Source organism: Chaetodon trifascialis, chromosome 23 (assembly GCF_039877785.1).
Source record: "Chaetodon trifascialis isolate fChaTrf1 chromosome 23, fChaTrf1.hap1, whole genome shotgun sequence".
Lineage (NCBI taxonomy): Eukaryota > Metazoa > Chordata > Actinopteri > Chaetodontiformes > Chaetodontidae > Chaetodon > Chaetodon trifascialis.
The window spans coordinates 11,425,461-11,451,458 of record NC_092078.1 but is presented as its reverse complement, the minus strand read 5'-3'; the positions used below and the strand labels follow the sequence as shown (position 1 = coordinate 11,451,458).

The following is a 25,998-nucleotide window of genomic DNA, read 5'->3' as shown; positions in this document are numbered from 1 at the left end:
TAGATTGCTGAATGTTTTCTTAGGGTTTCTTATAATCCAGTCTAATAATGGACCACACATTTTCAGTATTTTTTCACCCTGATTATTGTAGCTCTACAAATGTGAGTTTTTTCACTCGGTGCCAAATGCACAACCCCTATTCGAGTCATTAAGTCCATTTATGAATGCATGCATTTTAGGGGATTACTGTTTCGAACTATAAATCAGTTACATTTCAGCCCCATCTTCTGTATGCTATCTTAAGCCATAATACCCAAAATGCAAACTCTCCTCCATGTTATGAATGGAGGCAGCCCATAGCCACCCACGAGATCATTCTACTACTCTCTTCATTATCATTTAACTGCAGTGGCTCCAGTCTCAGTGGATCCAACAATATCACAGATTAATGATGTTTAAATGTGTTATTTTGCCACACAGGGAGATCAAGGGCAAGCAGGACCACCTGGGCCTCCGGGGCCACCGGGCCCTCCTGGGCCAAGGGGGCCTCCAGGGGACACAGGGAAAGATGGGCCCAGAGGTGTACCTGGTCTACCAGTGAGTATTGATTTTACCTGAGGATGTTTGATGAAGCGGAGCAAAGATTTTCTTTTGCAGTCAGTGTATTATTGAAGTGGCAGTGGATCAGTCTGTAGGTTTTTCCTTTAAAAAAGGGAATAAAATAGTTTCCAGGAAGAGCAGAACAAGATCAGCTCTTTTTGCACTCATTTTTTCTAACTCAGCGCCGGGAGGGTTTATCCCAGTGAAAACCCTCCTAATGAAGACTAGACAAGCCATGTTGCAGTTCATTGCCTTAATGTCTTTAGCTAAACATGAATATGCTCCCAAGAGACTCTTCACCGCGTGGATTTACGTTGTCTTGGTTGTTTTGTCATCATAATGCAACATTTTCCATGTCTATAAGCCTGTCACTGGCATCACACTGATTTATGTGAGCTCTGCCTGTGAGAGAAAGAAGAAACAGAAAAGGCCTGTCAATTATCTTCAGCCATAAAACCTTCCGAGGGGCTCCAGCTGATCTTTATTGTCCTGGCAGACTTCACAGTGGGAGTGCAAAAATATTAAGTGTTGTTTGTCTGCTTCTTTCCAAGTTTTTGATGATTATTGTTTTCAGTTCTTCCAGTTGCAGTTGCAATAACTGTTCCATTTTTCTACAAATTAAATTTCTCTTGCCGGGGTGCTTTATTTCTCTCCTGATTTATTTCTCTTGCCCTGAACCATTCAGATGGAGGGTGGCAAAAATTGTCCCATAAATGTCACAAAGAGGCAAAAATGCAATAATGTTCAAACACGACTTTGGCATAGAAATCTGGACATGGCATATGTCTCTTTTCAACCCTGAGAACTGCAGGAACATCCAAGAGCCAGGCCTGAACTGAAAGCAGAGACCTGAACAAGGTTGTTGGACAGAGAGAGTGAAGGGCACAGGTGCCACAGCTTGATAAATGCCTCTTCGCCAACTTGGTCTATGAGCAGAACAATGCTGCGCTCCACTTGGCAGCGTGGCCCCTGTGCACCGGAGTGGCAGAACATGAAAAGCAATTCAACCATAATGTGGAAACTGCTGTATTTTTTCACCAGAATATTTTCACTTGTTTTACGCAGAATACTATTAATGATCATTTAAAAAAAAAAAATTGATGATCTTTTTAAGATTTTGCCCACAGCTCCTCCATTAACTGGCTGTTTTGTATTTACGATAGGGTGATCCAGGGCAGCCTGGAGAAACAGGACCCATGGTAAGCACAAACTTTTCCTTATCGAGTCACATAGAACTTGGCTGCTTAGTTAGCAATTAAGCATCACTGCGTTGTTAGAATTGGAATAGTTTGGGAAAAACACACATTCACTTTTTTTATAAAGTGACAAGATCAATACCACTCTCATATCTGTCAGGTGAATATGAAGCTACAACAAGCAGCACCTTAGTTTAGCTTTTTCATTATTCATTTGCACAAAAAAGAATCCAGAGACACCAAAGCTGTTCCAGAATGGCTCATTAATACGTTGCTGAATAATTCATATGAATATCTTTTTCTGCTGTGGTTCTGACCTTCACTCACTGACTGCCACTGAAGTTGCTCTAATGGTGCTGTAATGTGGTAAAAATATTTACTAACCAACCAAATGTGGCTCTATCAAAACACTGCATCTATTTCTGTTTTGCTGCTACAGAGTACATTAATTATATTTTTCTGTTTCTGATAAATAAAGCCATCATGTAGGGATACTGCCACTTACGAGGTTTTTTTAAATATACATTTAATTTACGAGATATTCATAAGGCAGTTTATGGGCACTTTGGTGAATATTAATGACACATTTTATGATACCCTGCAAAAACGTTTGTTTTCTCTCACAAAGCCCCTTATACAGTAGGGACGAGCCGTTCCAGTTAACAGCAACTGGATACTGCTTGTGGTGTTCAGCAAATAAAGCATTTGATTAAAGTTTCCTCATAAAAGCTGCAGTGACAAGCCAAATTCCAGAGAAGGCAGGGATGGAAAACGTGACACGCCAAAGCGCTTGGTGATGTCAGTTTTCACCAGCGCAGGGGAGAGGCAGTGAAGCCGACAGAGGAGGCGCTATCGAGCAACACAAGGTTTCAGTTTTTGTTGGCTTTAATTGTAGGTTTTACTTGCACTCATCACTCTGTAAGTAGCGCAGTTTTGTTTCAAAATTCATACTGTGATGAATGTAAAAATTGCAGTAGATTTCCCAGTGCTCCCAGGTGTATTCCCATAAGTCTCCAGCGCTTACACAACCGCTCGTGACAGCAGCTGGAGCGTTTCTCCCAAAGATGAATGGTGAATCCCATTCGAAATGAGCTCAGAGGCCTCGCGCGCAGCTTTGAATAGAAAAACAAGTGGCGCTCACTGTAATTCTTGAAATGAAGCATACTATTTCATGAGTACACACACAGCATGACACTAATGTACTTTTAACAAGGAGTAATGTCATCATTTGGAAATCAATCCACCCCTGTAAAGCACCATGAGATGAGCATGTCCCAGAGGCTGTAAAAAGATGTGACATGTCCTCTCGAACACAGTGGAGTTTCCATTTCAGAGCTTCTGTTTGCAGCCAACAGCATTCTGTTGATACTTTCCGGAGGAAAAAAACAGCTAAGATAAGATAATGGATGAGAGAGAAAAGTTTCTGTGAATGATCATTTGGCCTGTTAAACCTCTGGAGAGGGAATAAAAAGAAATTCTCCATCCAGAAACAAAACACCAGTCCACACTCTTGATTGGCCTTTTAAAATCAATATGAATTAGATGTGCCCATGCAACTAGACCGATAGGCTCCACTTTGTTCAGCAAGCTGAAAGGATAATCTTTGGTCGGCACTTTAAGATCTGCACAAGTCAACTCGAGGAAAGGATTTGGAGGTTGGAGTCCTCGACCAACTTTTGCTTCTCTTACAGCGCTCTACGAGCTAGCTCCCACTTGACACAGCTCAGCGTTTTTGATGTAGATGCTATTGTTAAAGAGGCAAAAGTAGATTCCAGAGTTTTCCAGCAGCCTTCCAGGACATATGGTGCTGGTTAGAAGGATTAGGCTCTTGTGGAGCAACAAGGAGGAGGGGGGAGGTGGGAAGAAGAAGAAGAAAAAGGAAATATTTTCAGGATTCAATTCAAAATCATCAGTGCCATAAGGTCTCTCTGGGGTAAATTAAGGGGGTCTTCGGCTCTCTAAAGGTGGCTCACAGCCTTGCACGCAGTTTTCATTTGGGACTTGATTTTGCTTCAAAAAGACTAAATATGAAAACCAGTGGTGTATTGTATATGGTGTTCCATCCATAACTGACAAAACCTCCTCCATCTGCTTTTTGGTGTTAGTTCCAATTATGCTGCAGAAGTTCGCTTCTCCCCTTTTACATCCTTGAAATTACCCAAAATGCACCATTGACTCACCTTGGACATTTTTTTTTTACATGCACACCAGCCATGCATGTTGGCATCTAATTTACTTAATATGCCTGTATAATGAGGACATACTTATACTTATACATAATATTTTGCTGTCCTTGACTAAGTTTCCTTTTAATGTGAAGCCAAACATGAGGAGCAAAGATGTGAGTAAGTGGCTGAGGACATGCTCGGTGGACTCAAGCAATGTTGTGGCAAATGTCAACAATGTCAACAGGCAAAATGTGTTGCTTTTTGTGTGTGTGTGTGTGTGTGTGTGTGTGTGTGTGTGTGTGTGTGTGTGTGTGTGTGTGTGTGTGTGTGTGTGTGTGTGTGTGTGTGTGTGGAACAAATGTGTTTGTTCTTAAAGGAAAACTCTTTTCTTTTTACAACCTGGGTCTTACTGTCATGGTTTTCGGCGTATACCTACAGACATCACGTGGTGTTCACTGCCCAGCAGCTGCAGATGGAAAGTACCTAGTAGCTGGATCTTGTTCAAAGTGGCACTTATCTTCTCATTAGAGATTAGAGCTCAAATGATTAATATTAATTAATTAATTGATCAGTAATGTAACCCCATCCATTTTCTGGTGTCAGCTTCTCCAACATGAGGATTTTGCTTTTCTCTGTTTTGTCTTTGGGTTTTGGTCTGTCGTTTGGACATTTTAACCAACCAAACGATTAATCAAGACAATAATTAAGATCAGTAGATTAATTGATATTAAAGAGAATTATTTGCTGCAGGAGTAATGTTTATTGCACATGATCCATAACAAGTTAATAAAAAAATGTCAATTATAAATGGAAACGTCCAAATTCCCCACTAAAACTGCCAGAGGAACCTTTTTGACAAGCCACCAAACTCTGCGATATTTTCTGTATATTTATCTTTGTTTTTGTCAAACATGTTGTTCAAAGCCTTCCTGCAATTCCAGGTATATAATTCTCATGCAGAACATACACATACATATAGTACATAAATACTAATAACACTGCATTAATCTATGTAATTTTCTGGCTAAAGAAAGTGGATTTTAAACACGTTAAACAGATATTTGCAAGATATTTTACAGTGAATTCAGGTGAAATGCATTAACCTTAAAGTCTATTATATCTTTAATATTTCAGAGTTGAATGGTGGTCGACTGGGTGGCCCATTCTGTATGTGCCATATTCTTTCTAGCTGCTGTTTTGTTTACAGTAGTAGTAGCAGTAAAGCTAGTGTGATGGAAAAGCCTTGCAAAATGAAAGGTCCTGTACACAGTTTAAATAAAGCACACATGTCCACAATCTCTGCAGTTATGCTGGTGAGCACATTGTTATGCTAACCTGTAGCTACGCTGGCCAAACTTAAGACAATAAGTTGTCAAGAAAATAATTTTCCTTTAAAGCTGAAAGTACCTTAATTTAATGTAAATAGCAGCGTTATATTGCAAAGCTTTTTTAAAATATCTTATAAGTGAATGAGAAACTTTGAATAGAAGCTCTTAAACTGCACCCCAAAGCTCCAACATGTAGCTTTTAGGTGCTTTGATCAGCCAAAATATTTTTCTTGTACATGCTGAAGGAGAAATGCACACTGCGGAAGATCTTCAGGCGGCTGACGGTCCGACTGCAGGCTGAGTGTGGGAATTGACCTAGCAATTGCTTCATTGTTTGTCATTTCCGAGACATGAATGAAAGCACCAAAACATTCAGTGCTTTGTATTTGTGCTCGGATGCTCGACTTCAATAGGCGTCCCGTTGACATTGCACATTTGCAGATTCTTCTCTTTCATGAATGTTAAATGAGGCAGCTAAGGTGCGATATGCTGAGCATGTGCTACCATGGTGAATACTTTTAGTCGACATAATTATCCGTTTTAATGAACATGTTTGCATTGCTCTCAATTAGAATTTTCCAGCAATGTCAGGACCCAAAGTTGAGAGCAAAAGAGCCAGGACCAAGACTTCCTCAAGGGCTCTTGACTTTGTGAAAAGTCTCCTTTTCAGCCAGTAGCTCCTGAGTGCTCTCAGATGTAGCCAAGCTAATTAGCGCTCAGGCGAGTGGCACATGCTCTCACATACCTAGGGGGTCATAAAGATGTTTACCAAACCCTACTGAGGATAGCTAACAAAGGCTTTTAAAGGCAAGCAGGAGGAAAACCTTTTTCTCGGTTGGCTGGGATAATGAAAGTTGTTCATTGAGGTTTTTGTCATAAGCGCAGATGGAATGCACTATAAATGAGCTGCAACTGTGTGAGCCATTTCTGTAAATGTGAGAACTTGTTGCTGCATTGGATTTTAACAGGCTGGTTTTGTAAATGGGAAAGTTCTGAGCTCCGGTTCCTTGGTGATCGCTTCTTTTTGTCAACAAAAACTAAACAAGATATGGAAAGTTCGAGTTTGTTTGCAGTAAATTGGTCATTATTATGGCCCCTTTTTAGCTAAGCCAAGCAGCTGTTGGTGCTTTGGCCACAAGGCACAAGTTGGCAACCAACCATCTAACAAGCTTCTTCATGAAAATTTGCACTGACAGCCAAACATTTCAACCTGAATGCCTCCTCATTGGCTCTGTTTGGATCCAGGCACACCAACCTTTTACTCATCAGGGGACCATATCTTAGGTTTTGCCAGTTATACTGCATAGACATGAATCAAGCTTGGAAACTTGTTGTTGCAGAGGGCTTGTGGGACCCAACTGAGGGTGATGAGCCAAACAGCACCACTTACCGTAGATCCTGAGCCGACAGTGAGAAAAATCTTGGCCAACATGCGGTGTCATAACAGCCAAGCGTAAAGGTGTTGATGAACTGCTGTGAATACTGCAATAGTTCAGAGTCTAGTGAAGCCAGCATGGAAGAAACTAACTTTCAGCTTGGTTTCTCGTTTTGGTCATAAAGCAGTCTGGCTGTCTATATACAGGTTCTGGTGGAGGAGGTAGGTAGGATCCAACATGGCTTCACTGCGCTAAACTACAGGTTGAAAATGGAAACTGTCCTCCCAGACTCATCTATCATTGAGTTAAATCTCAGTTAGGGATGTGGCGCCTCGGTTGCCCTCTCTAACTTATTAGCTTTGTAAGGCTTTCCAACTATTGGCCTATTTAGGTAATGAACCTCTCTATGTGTTGGACTGTGCACTTGGAATGTAGAACAGCCAAACAAGACAAGTTTTTACAGTCGCTAAGACGAATAAAGAAAGAGATCAACATAAAAGATAAAACCATAAAAGTTTGTCTTATTCATGGCCTCATTAGAGATTCATGTTTATGGTGAAGCTCAATGAAAAGAAGGCATGGAGTGGGTTGATTTTCCTTCTTTGTCAAAGAATAAAACAAGGGATTGATTGTGATTTGGTTCAGCCTGAAGGGCGTGTGCTCACTGTATGAAATCCTGCCGCAAATCTTGCCAGTCTCTCTGCTGTGACCGTGTTTGCTGTGGAAAAGATATTATTTCATCTGTTCTGTTTCTCTCCCGCTTCTCTGTCTCTCTTCTCATTTACAGGGGCCTGAGGGGCCAGAAGGGCAGAAGGTAAGTCCAGAAAATAATTTCTTGTTCCATTGACGTTTCTTGCTTTTCTGTTCGACTAGATAAAATGAGATTCTCAGACTTGGTTATCGACTGAATGACATCAAAAAGACATTTCATACTGCCATGGTGCTTTTTCTGTCCCTCTGTTATAATCCCCAGGTTCTTTTCAGGTTCAACTTGTAATGTAAACCAAAAGAAAATGTCTTTACCAGTCAAATACTGTTTGGGATTTGATGGTAACTGCACACAAATGGCTGTAAAAAAAAATGTCTGGATGTTTATGTTTACTCGGAGATTAGGGATACAGGGCCACAGTTAGGGCAAGTAAATAGTCAAGAGGGGAGTTAGGCTTCGAACAACATGAGGAGGGGAAGAAAAAGAGTGACAGAGAAGGAGATGGAGAACAGAGAAGCCGGAGCTAAGTGCTGCGATACAGGCTGCAGGTCCCTGGCGGCGCTGATGTGGGGAACAGATGTAAGCCATATCCAGCCATCAGGTAGCTGCCAGTGTTTGTTCAGTGTAACCCAATCAGACACTTCCTGTCTGCGCTGTCATCTGTCGGCAAGGCCTCCCGTCGGCGTAGGAGGGGTGTGTGTGCGGAGGGGTCAATGATGACACACCGCCGTGTTAATGACTCATAAGCCAGGCCCTGAGGCCGCTCAATTAGATCTGCTGCCGGCGTTACGGGCTGCGTTTAGCAGAGGGGCCAACTCGACGGTTATTCAAGTTTCATCACCTTAATGATTGATTTGGTGCCGTTGTATAATGATGAGTGTGAATCATATAGCTGAACTTATCTAAGCTGAAATGGTTTATTTTATTAACTTCCCACCCTAATGCAATGCACTCTCCTTCATCCCGAGTTATAGTTTGGAAATAATATTAGAAACGACTCAAAACGATTGAAGAAAAAGTTGTTTTTCATGACTTCATTTCTACGCACCATTGTTTCACACATCCCTGATACATTTAGAAATGTGACCATGGCAACACTTAGTCACTTTTATTACAAAGAAATACAGATAGCCAACATAAGCAAACCACTCTGCATGAGAGTGGGAGTTCAATAAAACATGCTTGGTGCAGCCTCAGAGCCTAAATCATCTGCTTTAAGTAAGTTGAAGGAGTACATGCAAACATACTGCAAGAGCTTCAGCGCAGCTTTTTCTTTTTTTGAACTTTCTCTTCTCCCAGATTGAAACTCGGCAGAATTATTCTCAAGTCCCAGTCTTGCGCTTCGCCTGTATCGTCCATAACTTAGCGGATCTTAAAATATGGCATGCAATATTTATTCTGGCCTGGTTTTTTAAGATCAGCACACACAGGGGTGCTGAAGTGGGGCTGGGAACAATAGACAGGCCTGCTCAGAAGTGATTTTGTATAGGCTCCACTTTAGATGCTGCGATAGTTTAGTTTGCAGTTTCTTTGTAAGCGAAATACAGTGTGATTGTTGAATGTAATGACAGCTAAAGGCCTTTATGTGTTCATTTCTCAGGGTTCACTCGGGCTTCCAGGTGTTCCAGGTGTTGACGGGCTAAAGGTGAGGTTACTCATATGAAGGTTTAGACTGAGGGAAATGGGATGCTGCAGCTGAGGATGATTTCATTTCGGGTTTTTTTTAAAAAAAAAAGGTTTCATGGCTCAGTTAGCTGTCGTGTGCACGTGGATATTTTCAAATTGCAGCAAATTCATAATGCATAATTGCTCCAGTTAAATTGAGCAACCCCCTCACACAACACTGCACGTGAAAAAGTTCAGAAGGCGGACCTCCATCCACACCTGAAAGTATTTTATCTTCAAAGGACTCACTTTAACATACTTACAGTTTTCATTAGCCTTTGTGGCCATGTGTTGCACTTTTCATATTAGAAAAGTTCTGCCATGCATTTTGACAATTTCAAACCACCATCCTATTCGGGAGAAATCCCCTGGGCTGCATCTTCAAGTCTAAACCACAAAGCACTGTTTCGAGCTGCCTGTGAATCTGCTCAAACTCTCAGCTCATTTCTGCCTCTCATTCTCCCAGCGAATAAGAAGACACAATGCAGGTGTTGCACTGTGGGGAAAAAACAAAGAGGCGTATTTATTCCTAGAACAAACGACATTTAAAGTGACGAGAATGAATGGGGAGATGATCTGAGAGGCGGCGTCTTTCGAATCTCAAGCGTGCATTTACAAAGATACAAGCAGGGAGGCATGCATGGCTGTAATAGGAACCAGAGGAAAGAAGTTTGGGAGTGAAAGCCATACTGTCTCTGGAGACAGCAAAAGCTGAAGGCCTAATTCCATACTTTTGTAAGGAGTGAGGTTTGCCAGCATCCATGAAATAGAACTCCAGTGCTGTGCCATGCAGTTATAAAACAGAATCCGTTATGGTATGTAACTGTCACTCATGCAGAAAGTTGAAGTCTAAAGCAGTACAGGCTGCTCTGCCTGCAGTGGCAGGTTGACTGGCAGACATCATATTGATCTGACGTAGACATCCACTTGAAGGGGAGGATCACTAATGCAAACCTTATCAGGCCCAGTTTAGAAGTTTTTAATCAGACTCCATCATCATTATGGCAATATATTGCCATCATTATGTCAATGACTCCCATATGTGGGCTGATAGATGATACAAGATTCCTGCATTTATGAAGAGTTTCACCACTTGTGTGCAGCTGAGGGGTTACTCCTAGTGCTTCATGAAAACAAAGCATTGTGGGAAAAATGAAAACAAGAAACTGAGAATGAAGAAGAAGAAGAAAGAAAGTGAAAAATGACATAAAGTACACATAATTACCCTGAGCAGCCCATTGATGTGTATTTTAATTTAAAGAATAAACAGCTTTATTTTCCATCCTGGCGTCATTCAGCATCATTCAGTTAAAGCTGTCTCTCTGGGTTGAGGAATAGCTGCCCCTCTTCTAAAAGGCTAATGATGTGGTAGGTTTGCAAAGATCAGGAGGTTAATTGTTTCTGGCAAACGACTGACTGAGGTTGGATTCTCGATGAGCGCCACAGAGAACCGGGCTTCGGACTCACACCAGCAGCGGGCTGGCATTCATCAGATGGATTTCGCTCATGGTCAGAAGCAGGCCAGAGATAATTAAACTTTTAATCAGCTTGTTTATTCTCTTTACCTTCAGGTATCGTTTGAGGTTTCAATATTTTTTGGTTGAATTTTCATAGCTGTAACATGTGGAGAGTTGATTCCTTACAATATCAGAAAATACACCATCTCTCCTATCTACTGCTCTCATTTTCAACTATCCTGCAAATGCATAACACCTGTGCAGTGATGACACAAGCTTAGCCTCCATCAAGGTCAGAGGTTATCTCTGTCCAACTCAAAAATGTCAGGCTTTTTGTATCTGACCTGCAATCAGAGTTCACGCTGCCGGAACAGCACACTGAATACAGCCACTGTGTGTATGTTATGCTGCCCATAGGGGGATGTTGGCATCCCAGGATTGGACGGAATCCCCGGAGCCAAGGTCTGGTGCGCACACATACTGTGTGCTCTTATTCTTGTAAATTCATGACTTAATGTTTTTCAGTTTTTTTCCTTTCCCAAACATTCTCTCCTTAACTTTTGGTCACCTTTTTTGCCATTTTTATTATGCTTTTTAACCTTTTTTAAGCCATATCTTTCTTTATAATTTGTTTACTTTTATAGTATTTCATTCCTCTTTAGAAAGCACATGTATTAATCTTTTCATCTTTGTTGGATGTCATGTTTGCATGATCTTTACCAGAATATCAATAAGAACATGTTACCTTCACAGCAGATATCCATGTGTGTAATTAAACATGATAGTGGCACCTGCACATGAAGATTTTAGTTTATTGAGATTGTGTTGAAATAACAGTGTAAGCGGGATTCTGGACTGTTAATATTTGACAACCCTCTCTAATGTAAGTGTTAAAAAGCACTTCAAAAAGCTGATACTCAAGGGTCTGTCTGAGGGGGAAAGCAGCCACAACACAGGAGACTTTCCGTAATCTAACATGAAGTTAACCCCAGATACAATCTGACCTTTAGTGGCTGCAATAATTCCCCAGCTGAACCCAACTCCCCACGAATGTTTCTGTCGTTAATACTCTGCTTTCTTTCCCAACAGGGCGAAATGGGAGAGCGAGGTGAAAAGGTAAAGTGCTAATTCAGATCGCCAAACATTATTGTTAGCTTCAGTCTTGATATCCCGCCATGTTTTAGAACAGCCGTCCGGATGACGGCAGCTCTGCTTCGACTTCACACAGCTCCAGCTTGCTTTTTCAAAGATGACTCCCTTCTGAGATTTGGCCATCAGTGAGTCAGTGATTCAGTGAGTCACAAAACTGAACCCAGTTTCTCCAACAAGGCCTTGGAGGAGACCAAAAAAATTGAACCCACACAATAGCCTCAAAGAGGAAAAGCAGCCTTATTCTCTCCATTCCCTAATTCTAACGGTGCCTCGTTGGACAGCAGCGGGTGGGAGGTGTGAACCGAGTCGAGAGAGGGAGACGTGCTGGGGAGGGAGGTGATGACTCAGTGTTCTTCGTCAACCACAAAACTGGCCTTCAGGCAGTTGTTCTCAGTCGCTGTTGTGAATTTTTCTTCAAATCAGAGATTTATTCCCAAGCACACCTGTATCACGATAATAAGGCTATGCAGGCTCACAGCCAATCTCCTAGCAACCAGCACTCAAAGCATCATGGGTGTCCTGTGGAGAATTAGCTGGATGCTAATAATGGCTCACCAGAAACTGCATCAAGAGGAGATTGCTTTGGCGTGAGGTCATGAGTTAGAGCTGGTCTGACGAGGTGGATGGGTGACAAGCTGTGTTGTCACAAGGCCTCTGCGTTTGTCCCACTCTGAAGCAGAGGATCCCACACATTTTGGTTTACGACCCTTTAAAATATTATCACCCCTGGGCCACATCACAAGCAGCATGAGTGATGAGTGATGCTGCCTTTTCAGACTGGTTCATTTGTAGAGCATTATAAGCATTAAGAGGGTGAACTATCCATTGTTTAGTTGCAAAAAAAGACAAATATTAGAGAGAAGTTGGACAAAATATGCTGAATATCTTATTTCCAGTCTTTTAATCATGTTGAGCCCCTTCCTCATGCAACCTTCAGTTTGGAAATCACAGCTTTAAACAAAGTTTTTGTTTAAGAGGAGTCAGCTCTGTAAATATAAACTGTTGTCTTTTTGGCCTCTTTTCCTTGAATAAAGAGCCAGCAGGCAAATTCAAGACAGCAGTTTTTCAATCCTGACTTTACGCTAGTTATCATTTTAGCTTCTGATAGATGACACTGCATCGAAACAGATGGATGCTTGATGTCAAAAGCAGTGCCTGATATATTAACTTTTTAATATTTTCCACAAGGACACAAACTTTGATTTCAGATCCCTGGAACTGCTGTTCACTGTATGACTCGCAGTCTATTGGGCTATCATTTAGTGAATATAAAATCTTTTGGATTTATCAAAAGTGAAATGATGAGCCCCCTGCCAAAGCACTACGAGCTCATATTTCGAGAAGATCCAAGTACGTTAACATAAATTGTTGTTTTTGGCTTTGGTGAGAGCCAGCAGGCACATTCAAGAAAACAATGCTGGTCTCGAACAGAAACAAAGTGATTGTTTGAGAAGCACAGAGTCGATTACGTCAGGCTCATTTTCTTCGAGTTCTGACATCACAAGGATCCTCCACAAGCCTTTATGTAAAATGTGTGTGCTTGCTATTCACCTTCAAATTAGGAAAATATTTGGCTATAATGCTGCCAATATAAAACCAGCTGGTTTTACGGCAGTGCATCTCTGCAGGCTTGGCGAGGCTGTACACACCAGCACAGCGGTGCTTTAAGCTAAATGTTAGCATTGAGGAATTAGCACCGAAAACAAAGTACGGATGGTCTGAATGACATTAATTTTGCGATTATTTGACCACAAACAACAACTTGAAATTGAATGTTGGATAACTAATATTATTCATTATTATTCATCATAAGGTGACCATGAATGTCTGCATTTCATGGCAATCCAGTCAGTAGTTGCTGAGATATTTCAGGTCGACTGACCAGCCAAACATCAATGTACAGCTAATAACAGCACTGACATCAATCTATTTCATGCAGCTGAGGTGGAAAAGTTGGGCCTTTAGAGGTAAAGTTCTTCACAGTTGATTCCATCAACAATGTCTTACATCACCTGACATCAGTCATATTTGGACCATCAGTTAGTGGTCAAAGTGAATTTAACATGCACTTCATCTTTGCTACAGTATGCTGGGCTTTTCCTCCAAGGATCCATTAAGCTGTTTTACAGAGCAGTCAATCACAGAAAAAGAGTTGTCAATCATGTTGAACATCTTTTCCTTTAGATTTCAGATTCTCAGTGATGTCATTGTTTCAGCGTTGACCTCATTCTTGTGATCAATGGACTGAATATGAGTGCCTCTGTGTGATTTCGTCACAGGGTGATATGGGTGAAGACGGACCGAAAGGTGAAATAGGAGAGAAGGTACGTAAATTCCTCTTCGCCTTTCATTCACTTGGAACTTGCACAGAGAAACCGTGGGGTCCGGCTGTGGCCGGAAAACATAAAAGAAAGTTAATGTTAGCCATCTGAGAGGAGATGTGTGGAGAGCCGCAGACGTAACTGCGGTCAGGTGCCATCAGCTGTAGTCAAGGCTGCACAACAGCAATCATCCTGGCACTTGATGCGTCTTTTGTGCTTAATGTGGACTTAATTGCTATGCATGCTGACGCTACATTTTCTGGTTGGATGGCTCCTGCATTAATTTGGGACCGTTCATCATGAAGACAGCTTGTCGAGTTGGGATCCATTTCCAACAAAAGGCAGAGTGGAGCTCTGCTGGACAGATTGTAATAGATTCATGTTTCTGTCCAAAATCTTTTGTTTTCTGGAAAAGTTTTTTGTTTTGTGAGGCAGATTATGCGTCCCATCCAGGACTTCACGCTGCTTTTGCTGTTATTATTTTGTTAAAGCAGCATTTAGGAAAATAGGTCACAGCCTTATTTGTATTGGGTGACCTCATGACAAAATTTGGGCTTCTTTACATTTCAGAGACAAAACAATTATGGATTGGAATAAACACTTCTTTGAAAATGTCGATTCAGCTCCTCATCGGGCTATGCATGAATTGCTCACACTTCTGGGAAAAGATGAAGCTTCTTTGCAGAGTTGCCAAATAATGAGTTGCTAAGAACAGGCAGCACACACAAAATACTGTTTTTTTTTTTTAAATATACACAGGAGATGTTGCGTTTTGCTAGAAATACTGAGTTAGGTATAAAAACAAAATATAACTGATAGACCAGCATCGAAGTAGAAGCAGAGTACTCAAAGTGTCAGTGCCAATTTATTGCTGTTCAGCAGAGAAAAACTTTGATATCTTCTCACTTTATGGGTTTTCTGGTTTTTAAAAGACTGCTGAACACGACTGCCAAGAAAGACACCGTTTGAGGGAAACAGATGCAGGATATCATCTGTGGAAAATGAGTGAACAAAAAGGAAAGTGCAGGGCGATAAAACTTTGCAGCTCGAGCACCGCTTTGATCTGGTCTACCTTAACGCAGCAAAGGTGAAAAAATGGATTTTGGCTGCAGGAGTAAGGAAGGAAAAGTGGAATTGAGTACCATGGGAATTCAGACTTCTGTAGCCAGTCACCTGCCATTCATTCTTCAAGAGCATATTCATGTATTTTGCAATAAAAAGACACAAAGTAGTGTAAAGACCTGGAAATAGTGAGCGTTTTTTAATTTGTATGGATAGGATTACCTCACCTTGTCAGATTGTCAGTGTCAGGATGTAAAGGTGTTTTTTTTTTTTTTTTAATGTAGCACACATATGGCAGGAGTAATTGTTTTTCAATCAAGACATACCTCAATATGCATCCAGATGTTGAACATTTGTCAGACGCATCAAGGATTGAGTGAAAAAACGTCTCATGCATGCCTCGAATACGTTCACACTGAGCCTCCTGTCATCAGAGCTGTGCGTCCGATCAATGGTGCTTCCCTGATATTACTGCTTCACTGGTGGACGGGGAAACCAGAGAGTGGAGATGGCAGAGGAGGGAAGGGGAGGACATCTTTAGTCCTCCATGCTGAAGATACTAAAGTTAACAATACACAGCATGCACAGTGGGGAAAATGTGGTCACACAGGGTGAGAGGTGAGGCAGCGAAAGCTTGAGTATGGTGAGCTGAGAGACGTCCGGCAGTGCAGAGGGGGAGAGAAATGGCACTGCAAGGAGTCGGACCGGGCGGTTGTTTTTTTTTTTTTTTCTATTTTAATTTTTTTGGGGGGCTTTTCTAGCCTTTATTATAGAGATATATACAGAGAGATTTATTGGATATATTTTAGAGACAGCTCAAGGTATGACAGGAAAGGAGGTAGAGAGAGAGGGGAGAACACGCATCAAATGAGCTGCAGGTGGGAGTCGAACCTGCAGCCACTGCAGAGGACTAACTGCCTCAATAAATGGGGGTACACCCTACCAGCAGAGCTATAGGAGCGCCCGAGGGAGGTTGTTTTGATGAAGGACAGGACTTGGAATATACTCTGGTACACTTTCAATCTCACATCCTGCAAGACATAATCTGTGACTCATTTCATCATATATAACTGTGTGGCCTCACGTCCAGCAGCCCCAGAAGCCTCGAGTTCACTGTTTGTTGGCTAATTTAAAGGAGCTGATCGACATTTTGATAAATAAGCTTTCTGGCTGAAGAATATTGATAAGAGAACGAGCAGCAACTTAGTTTAGCTTTGTCATAAAGACTCTTGGCTAGCTCTGTCCAAAATAACAAAATTCATCCTACCAGCAACTCTAAAGTTCATTTATGAACCTGTTATATATTGTTTATTTAATCTGTACAAGAACTGAAGAGTAAGAATTACAATTACTATTATACTATACTTATATGGGTGATTATGTGCCCGACTATTTCTTTGCTGGGACCAGTAAGTCTCCACCAGTTGTAACTGGCCCTCGCCAGAAAATCGTCCGGCATATGACCATGTGGGAAACAGCGACAGTTGTTGGTTTTTAGACTTGCACGGGTTGAACAAAAAGCTGTAACATGCTAATTAGTAAGCTTCAGAGATGCTTTAAGAATTTGCACAACTTAAGTTCAATAGCAGCTAAGGCCCTAATGGGCTAACATGGTGGGTGTAAAAGAGGCTCAACAGCAAGGTATTTGATCTGTAATAATGCATCTTATTTTAAGATAATTCATATTTTGGATACACCATCTTCCAAAGTCAAGTACACTTGAACAGTAAAATCAACTTCATTTCCACCACTCTTTATGTTCTACATCAGGGGTGGGCAACCTGGTCCACAAAGGGCCGCTGTGGCTGCAGGTCTTCTTTCCAACCAAGCAGCAGCACACCAGACTTGACTCATTCAATCAACTGATCTCACTCTTCAGACAGCTGATTGGTCAAACTGTGAGCTCTTCCTTGGTTGGAACAGTCACACTGGCCCTTTGTGGAACAGGTTGCCCACCCCTGGTCTACATTTATGTAACACATTACCTGCTGTGTTGCTTTCAGGAGCCATCATCAACTGTGAAGAGAAATGTTTCCAACAGCCTCTGCGTGTCCGTCTCTGGCCTCATTTAAAACAAGTCATTGCCACAGTTAAAAGCTTTTAGTTCTAAACCATTTACCTCTGGTGCATCCTGCCTAAGTATCTAACTAGCTGTGAAATTAACTGTGACTCTGTTGAAAACGTCGGACCTCAGAGATAGGAAAGAGGTTTTGAAAATAAACCCAAGTAAACTCTCGACTTGGTTTTTGGGAACTTCCAGGCTGTGAGTGCTTGGCTCCGGCCGGTGTGGCACAGTGGTTGGTATAATTTTTGAGTCCTAAGATCCGGTCCAAGCTCTTGTGAACTGGCTGCGTTTCAACAGTTGGCAGGGCCTTTCTGCCATGGGAGCCAATCATAGTCTGCCTCACACATACTCTTACTCGGAGACTGAGGTCGATATTCAGCTGAGGCCGCTCAATTTGGTCATCTTTACTAACGATCATAATATGGAGTAGGAGTCATGTTTTGAGGGCTGTGGTGACATTTAATGGTGACATTTGTCACAACTCTGTCTCGGCTTCATTGCTCACTGATTAATCCTCTCCATCTCATTCCCTCTCACCAGGCGAACAGCTTGAAAATGGCCTGATTTACTAAGTATACGTTATGAAATCTTCACGCTATTATCTTTAAATGGCAATATGCCGGGGCAGTTCTGGGTGCCTATAATGAAGTGGAGCTGTGGTGACAGTTCTCCATCCTGCTTGGCTCTGTGGTTAAGTCACAGGCTGTAGCCTCACCATGGTAATTGGCCCAATTGGGATATTTCAGCACTCTGTGCCACACCTCAGCTCACCTCCCAACTCCACCACTTTTTCCATCTCATGGTATTTAATTTGGAAGAGATTAAACTCATGAAACTTCTCACTTGGTTCTCGGCCTTGGTGTCACTTGTGTTAGCTCTGTCTTAACAACTGGCGTTTATCAGTTGAGCAGCAGGGGAGTGAAGCGCTAATTGCTTGCATAGCATCATCTGATACTTGTTTTCACTTGGGTCATGGTTGCTTTTTGGCTGAAAGTGTGTGAACTGTGCTGTAAATTCTTATTTTTCACAATATGAGCTCCTCATGGTCTCATTCCACTGACATGGATAATGGGAAAAAGGTTAAATATGCTTACATGTAGTCCATAGCTTGATTATGAGCTGAACAGGGTGAGACCTTTTGTAGTTTCATTTATATGTAAGATGTAACAATTGAGCACAGATGTGAGGCATTCTTACATACCCATCCCTGCCAAAAAGCAACAGGTGTAAACCAGCTCTGACTTTGATGTTTGCTTTGTTGAAACAATTATTCAATCAAGACTCAAAAAGTCAGAATAATGGGCCTCTGTATAAAGTATCCTTTTTTATTATAATTTTAAGGTCAACCACAACATGACATCCATGTTGTTTCTTAAGTATTTGACCAAAAATATTTTCACTTCATCGTGTAAAATCAAGTGAAAGCCTTTCATTTGTCTTCTGCATTGTCATACGAGGAGCCTGTTTCCACAAGCTCACTGTAAAAGTGCATTCTCTTAGATGTGCCCTCAATAAAATACATAACAACAAAAAAAAAACATATAAAAATAGGAATGATAAGTTTTAAGACAGGGAAAGAGGCACACTTCGGTATGCAACAAAGCCCAGCTGTAAACAGTAACACAGTTTATTGTCTGCAAAAAAAAAATTGCTGCAATTAAACATGCCTTGTGTGCTATGCATCGTAATGACTCCCATAAAAAGCTGAGGGCGAGAGGCATTCCTTGAGCAACTTCTGAGCGCAAGGCGTATGTGTAGAGAAACCACAGAGTCCACACCAGAGCTAAAGACCCAGTCTCCTTCTCCCCACTCCCTTTTCCCACCAACCGCCCATAATTACGCTTATTGGCCCCTTGTTTTATGTATGTTTTTACTGTAACACAGCAGAAGCAATGCAGTCCATAGGAAAGGGCCTCTGTTCTTAATGTCTGGATGAATTTGCTGGAAAAATGCGATATAAGTAGCTCTAGTTCAACATCCTACCTGAGGAGATACACAGAAAAAGGGATTTAAATGGCTGCCAGTAGCACACTATATCTATCAAACCCCTTACCTCCTACGCTGTTGTGGATTTCTTCTACACAGTGTTAGATTTCATGTCACCACCAGGATGCAGCTGCACTCTGACGTGTAAAAACAATGAAATGATTCCCAGCACTGGAGTTAGAAAAATGCTGTCTCAAACTTTAGTGAGACGCTACACTCAATCTGGACACTGCTTTGAATAGCAGGCTTCTTTCTAATTGGATTTGCATCCAGATTTGTCCAGCAGCAGTCCTGAAATGATGTTCTGCATTGTAAAAACAGGCTTCTTTTGTATTTTCCCTAAGTGTAATTGCACAGTAATGTTTGCTCCTGTTGTTGCCGTACAGAAAGCCTCCACTTGCAATGAGTCTTTGGACAGTTTTCTATGTTGCACCTTTCTTATTGTTGCCTTTTACCTTTTTCTTAGGGAGATGCAGGCTCCTCTGCAGCTGGCATCAAGGTGAGTGCTAAGCTAAAGCTAAAGGTTTTTCAGTGTCTGTTTCTTGATCCTCATTTGGAGTCAGTTGCACCAGCTGTTAGGTCCAAACTTGATTGATATGTCACTAAATTTAAAAGGTTTGCACCACACAAACCAACTAGTTCTTACATGGAGATTACTTGTAACTACATATTTGAACAAAGTAACTTCCAGGGTAACCTAGCTAACTAAATCAATGTTGAAAGTGGCTTCAGTTTTTGAGCATATGACCCATTTAAAGTGAGAATAATATGACAACTGATCTGATACTTGATGAAAACGCTGTTTAATAGTGACGTAAACTTAACATGTCCAAAAAAATCTCAAGGTGCACCTAAATTCCAAAACATGAAGTGGTAATGTTTGCTTAAATGACCAAATGATGTCCATATGGTTAAGCTAATGTTAGCATTAGCATGAGCTCAATCATTAAACGGAACAAGCTAGCAGTTCTAAGAGCTTAGGAAGGACTTCCATGAATGAAGCCGTTGAAAAAATAAAAACTCTTCGCATGTCTTTCAGGGCGAACCTGGAGAGCCTGGACGAAGTGGACAAAAGGTAATAGTTGGACTTTGCGACACGTTGCTCTTTTATGCACAGTAGGTACATCAGCAGTGATGGTAGTACAGTTTTAATCATATGAACTAACTATATTTTGTTTTTAGTCTTAATTATGGTTTCTGTAATGATAAGAGAGTATGCAAATAAAATGTTCAACTATGCACTAACAAAGTATTCAGTAGCTTGCTGAACAGATTTATTTTTCATGAATGCACACATTGAAACAAGTTTAAATGTAGAAGTTGTCTGTTGTGCAATAGTTCAAGCTTGGATAAGAGCATTCCTAACTCAGTTGAAGCTCACAGTTTAATAATGATGGTTGTGCATGGGGGGCTCACTGAGCAGAACCTGACACTTCAACTTGAACTTTAGTACATCACAGTGCTCCAACTCATTTTACATTTACCTTGGCTTGATACTTGTTTTCAGCCAGTTCAGGTCCCAGATATCACACTAACATTCAGGATATACTAAATCTTTTGGAGGTTTTTCCTCCATTTTATTGTAACCTGTGCTTGTTTAAAACCACCAGGTCATCCCATTACTTTGCTTCGCATCAGTCCAACTACACGAGCTTTTGTTGTTAGCAGTGTTTGTTGGTATGACCTCTCTCTGCAGGCCAGTTTTGACTCTAGTGTTTGACGCACTTTCCAAGCCAGCAAAGGAAATTGGAAGAATATTGTTGAAGAAACAGTCGCTGATGAGAAACTAATAAAACAAGCATGCAGCAGAAGAGGAGCTCTTTCCCTGCAAAATAAAAACCATTACTTGTCCCTTGACCAGACTGCTGCCGAGATTGCACCAGTGCTCCATCTAATTACACTTTTTAATCCCAAGTGCTGCACCCCATTAATTTCCCCTCTCTTTTCTCTGTTTGGACCAACTGGATCCAGACAAGCAGAAGGGCTTTTAGCAAATGTCTTTTTCTGCTGTGCTGCAAAGAAGAGATGGGTGGCCTTACTAATTTTCTTTTTGTTTAAACTGCTTTATCTTATCTCTCATTTTACAGCCATTCTGCTTGTGCTGACACACTTACAAGTTGTATTTCTCATCAAAATGGCGATCACGAGATTGACTTGTTGTTCCCCATTAAATATCACTGCTGGATGGCAATCAGCTGTTGGTGAAGTAGTAGTCCACAAGCGAGACTTTTATTCATTAGTTTTACAATGCTTTCATTAGCCACAGTGGAAATTTACAGCCCTCTCCCTGATCCCCGGAGTGCCATTACGGTTGATCATTCTCGTGCGGTACTAATCATTTCTTTTCATATGCCATAAATACAATGGTCTTAATAGAGCGTTAAATTATCCAGAGTCAGATATTTTGTTTTGAAAGTCTCGCAGAGGCGTCACAAGGGACTCGACCTCAGATTTTTCCACCGTTGAATCAAATGACTGCGCGTTACTCAAACTTACATGTAATGGGAGTCTGGAGTTCTCAACTTGACAATGACCCGGCCTTGGTAAATGAAGAAATAGGCCAACTCTGGGCTTCCAGCACTGCCAAACTCTAACGACCTTGAAGCCACGGCAGCTCTCTCAAACAGCTTTTGCAACTTTAATCCACAGTATCTGACAGTTGTTCCTTCCAGAAACCAAAACTTTTCACACCTGCCCAAACCAATAAAATCCTAAAAATAAAACTGCATTGCACTTTTTGAAGGGTTGAGTGGTATAACGAGCACTAATCACGCCGTCAAGCCATGGCTGCATGAGTTGGTTTGAAAGTGCATGTGCGGTACCTTCTACTCATGCTCACCGCAAGCAGTCGACATACTCTTAAGGACAGCGGGCCACTTTTCAGAATTGCAGCAGCTTGATAGCCGGAGAAAACGCAAACAGAGAATAAAGTGTAGAACTAATAGAACCCCAAAGAGCCTACAAATGAGGCTTGACTCAGCTTAGCTTGGCTTGGCTGTAACATGTCACACTCTTCCTGTGTAGGGAGAGCCAGGACTTCCAGGGCTGCCTGGACTCCCAGGGATAAAGGTAAATGCTTTGCTGTTTCTGTCCCCAGTCATTCCCCCGGTGTTGTCCCTGTCCATCCCCTTCAGCCCCTCTGTAGCAGAGTTCAGAGCTTAACTCAGCTGACCTATCGTCAGGCCTCATGTATGACACATTCAGGTCTCACGATCTTGCTTTTCGTGCTTTGTGGGATCTGTACCTACCTCCATGTGCTTGAGTGGCAGAGGCACAGTAAAGCCTGTGCAGTCAGTGTGATGAAACGTAAGGAGCTCAGGCAAACTGACAGGACCAAATAGTCGATGCTTTTGATCTGATCAAGCCAGAAGTCAGCAAGAAAACTGTCTCATTACGGTTCGTGAATAGTGCAGGGCTCTATGAATTAATGATTGGAACGCTGCATCCCTGGCAACAACTTCAGTCTACTTCCTGGAAGTGGCATCAAGAGACTCGGTGCAAAATGTGTCAAAACTATTGCTTGTTAAGGAGAGGAAGTTTGATCTTTGTTTGATTATTTCCAATTTTTCTAACGAGGCTTTTATTGTTTTAGTTGAGGTTCTTGCTTTTTGACTTCATCATGAAAGACAAACAGCAGATGGTGAACTTAATGCACATAATAATTCACTGCAGTCTTCTGGTTGAAGAATAACAACCATCTCAGTGCATCTCAGGATCATTAGCTTGAAATATAACATGTGAATGCAAGGAATGCTCATACGGGCATGATGAGATGATGCTTGTTTCTGCTTTGGTTTTGTTTTTCTCCTTTTGTGTGCTTGTAATGTGCTGGCCTTGTAAAAAAAAAAAAAAACCTTTCATTTTACATTTTATATACCCCTGTTTTTACTTAAGAGACCTGAATGCTTGATGGATTCTAACAATATTTTGCTAACGTAGCACTCGCGGCTTCTGAGCTCGCCTTGCACTTTGTTCTGCTCCGCATTCTTGGCTGTTTATCCGCCCAAAGTTGAAAAGTTGGTGATGCAAGTCTCCATTGCCTCTCCAAAGGCTTCCAGCGTGCCTGAGCGACTATAGGTGGGAAGTGTGGTTGCAGATGTTGAAGTAACACATTCCGATGAAGTTATTTCACAATCAAATGTAACGTAAATCAAATCAAATCTCACACCTCATACTGGAAGCTCACTTTCTCATAAGTGAAAGTGCAAATACAAAAATGTCAGAGCCTCTTCGTGAGTGGCAGAGAACCTGGTTTTTGCACACACTTAAGCAGAACTCTTCTGCGTGCCCTGATGAGTTTCTAACAAGGTCAGTCGTCTATTAAGGCTCATAAGAGGGAGTCGTTAATGGATGTGAAACCAGGGGATAAATTAAGAAGCCACTGATAATTTGTGTGTGTGTGATTTATGCATGTCCCTGAGTGTGTGTGTGTGTGTGTGTGTGTGTGTGTGTGTGTGTGTGTGTTTGTGCACATGTGAAAGCGTGCGAGCAGTCGGCGCATGCCTGTCGTTTTGAATATGTTTGGCCATGCATCTTGTGTATGTGTTTAGCGCTCATTAGCAGCGGGTGGAGGTAGTGCTACACCAAAAATGTGGAAAACATGAGTAATATTTGTATTTTTTTTTTTTTTTTTTTTTTCCAGGGTGAGCCTGGATTCCTCGGTCCCCAGGGAGAGCCAGGGCTTCCAGGACTCCCAGGAACTAAGGTGGGGGGACTTCACAGCAATCTTGTTTAATACAAGAGGTGTTTTCTGCTCAGAGTGACACAGTTCATATTTCATGTCAACGACAATGAGGTGCAACATCTTTGCCAGATTTTTTTTTACATCCCACCGGTGCGTTCATCATTGAAATCATTAATTACTGTGGGTTTATACTCTCATTATCCATAATTATCACTTTACCAAGGTGATTAAGCCTCTGTTTCTTCAAAATGTCACTTGGAAGTGGTGAGAATGAGCTAATCCTCACTGCTCCCTTTGAGTCGTGACATTATCACACCGTGGAGCCAGCAGTGATAATCCAGACACGCCAGAATTAATGTTAGCATTGTCCTTTCTCATCAAGCTGTCTGCAGTGCATTGATAATCGAGATATATTTGTCGCGCATTATCCTGTGGTAAATCTCTGTTGCTTAATCAAATGCTGGTTTTTTCCTTGTTTTCAGGTCTGCTTACAGGTTTGAGACAGCTGGGGTTTTGCCTAATTTTTCAGGAGGTGCTGCTGAAGTCTTTTCCACACTAAGACTTTGTGGGTTTATTTTCAAGTCTGTGCCATTAAGTTATCATTAGTAAGCTGTTATTTTAAGAGAAAACCAAAGCCTAATGGACTCAACACTGCTGAATAATGGCTGTGTCCCACTTGGTTTTAAGCATCAGCAGGAAGTATTGGAGAGCATGGGCTCTGAGTTATGCCACATCCCCCTCTATTGGCTTTCTTCAGTCACTCCACATTGAGACAAATGCACAGGACTACAGGCAAAATGATTTGCTCTTAAATATTCAACTTATGGACAAAGAAGGCTGGATGCAGATGCATTTTTGGGGTTTTCTTCAAAATAACACTTCAACCTTGCCTAGTGTCACCGTCTACAGGAAGGCAGATGCTGACTCAGCATAAAAACCAACAATTCACTATGTAAATCTGTCGAGTAAGCAAACTCAGGAGAAGGGCAGCGGGCTCTTATGGTGTCAGCATTGCTTAACGTGAAGAAAACTGGTATCCATGCCTGGTGTTCAGAAGATGCATCACAGATCCTCTGCTGACAATAAAAAAGGCTGGAAACTGAGCTCAGCACTTCTTGATGGCACTTGTTAAACACAGGATGCAGGAGAACAGCAGTGGCTTACTGCTGATGTTGAGCAGTTGTCGTTTTGTCTGTACAGGGTGAGAGAGGCGACCACGGGCCCCCAGGAAAGGGTGAAAGAGGAGAAGTGGGACCCATTGGACCAAAGGTTAGTTATTCATGAGTGTGCATCCACAAATGCTGTGAATTAAACAAAAGTGGATCATTGAGCTGTTTGTCTTTCAGAGTTCCGACTTGTTCTCATAAGTCTTTTCACCCATGTCAGTCATAGATATCTGCTGCCATCTAGAGCCTCTCTTGTTGAAACACGCACTCTAAAGTTCCCAAAGATTCAAATTCGAAAAAGTAGAATACATCCCCAAAGCAGTTCATTCAGTTCATCAAATATTCAGTGATGTTAACGCAGAGCTGGCTGAACTATTATAGGCCCGTAATGAGTTCAAGGCTTTCCCTGGAGTCTGTGTAAAGTAAACCAAATATAAATGAGTTTACCCTTGTTTATGTCTGGCGCTGACCCAGCAGGTAGCTTAAGCTCCAGTCTAAACTTAAACGACCCGCAGATCTGTTTCACATCCTATTAGAAACCCCAAATGCGAAACCCCTGCTTTATCAATGCCAGAGTTCAAATAAACATTTCCTCCGCTGCGTGGCAGTTACGGCATATTAAAAGCTGGTTGTTTTAGTGCAGCAGACTGTGTTGCTCTCTTGGGAGAAGTATGAGGGGTTGACGCTGTTCCCTATGTGACATATGCATTTTAAATGCATTGATTTTTTTTATGTCGAATTTGGATTGAGCCCATAAAGAGCTGGTTTTATGTTTTTCAATTTTATGTTTATATCTCAAGTGCTCAGCTTTTGCTTTCTATAGTCTCCATCACGTCTTCATTTGTTTCTGTTTTCTTACTCATGGCAGGGGTCACAAGGAGAGGCTGGCACACCTGGTCCTAAAGGGTCAAAGGTGAGCATGGCAGATGTGTTTTCTTTAAATTTGGTGGACACAGCGTCTTAATTAGCTTATCCTCTAATTAGATTTTGCAGGTGATCCAGATCTTGAATTTCTTCCGTTCGGTGCTTTCTGTTGTTTTAGTCACTATGTTGTGATACAAAATACTTGCGGTTGTTGCACTGCAATAATGAGATCTGTGTGATACATGATTTCAAAACATTT

General features: G+C 41.6%; 1 protein-coding gene across 5 annotated transcripts in view; it reads left to right on the top strand.

The window, feature by feature from the left end:
- The window catches only part of LOC139351116 (collagen alpha-1(XXV) chain), a 148,533-nt gene that overhangs the window by 104,875 nt on the left and 17,660 nt on the right, over nucleotides 1–25,998 (top strand). For all 5 annotated transcript variants that reach the window (XM_070992814.1, XM_070992817.1, XM_070992816.1 and 2 more), the window contains exons 7-19: nucleotides 421–537; nucleotides 1,704–1,739; nucleotides 7,396–7,422; nucleotides 8,918–8,962; nucleotides 10,857–10,901; nucleotides 11,529–11,555; nucleotides 13,871–13,915; nucleotides 19,492–19,524; nucleotides 20,065–20,100; nucleotides 22,050–22,094; nucleotides 23,668–23,730; nucleotides 24,910–24,978; nucleotides 25,744–25,788. In XM_070992814.1, coding sequence (XP_070848915.1) covers nucleotides 421–537; nucleotides 1,704–1,739; nucleotides 7,396–7,422; nucleotides 8,918–8,962; nucleotides 10,857–10,901; nucleotides 11,529–11,555; nucleotides 13,871–13,915; nucleotides 19,492–19,524; nucleotides 20,065–20,100; nucleotides 22,050–22,094; nucleotides 23,668–23,730; nucleotides 24,910–24,978; nucleotides 25,744–25,788 — 633 coding nt within the window. The remainder of the gene's footprint in view (nucleotides 1–420; nucleotides 538–1,703; nucleotides 1,740–7,395; nucleotides 7,423–8,917; nucleotides 8,963–10,856; nucleotides 10,902–11,528; nucleotides 11,556–13,870; nucleotides 13,916–19,491; nucleotides 19,525–20,064; nucleotides 20,101–22,049; nucleotides 22,095–23,667; nucleotides 23,731–24,909; nucleotides 24,979–25,743; nucleotides 25,789–25,998) is intronic.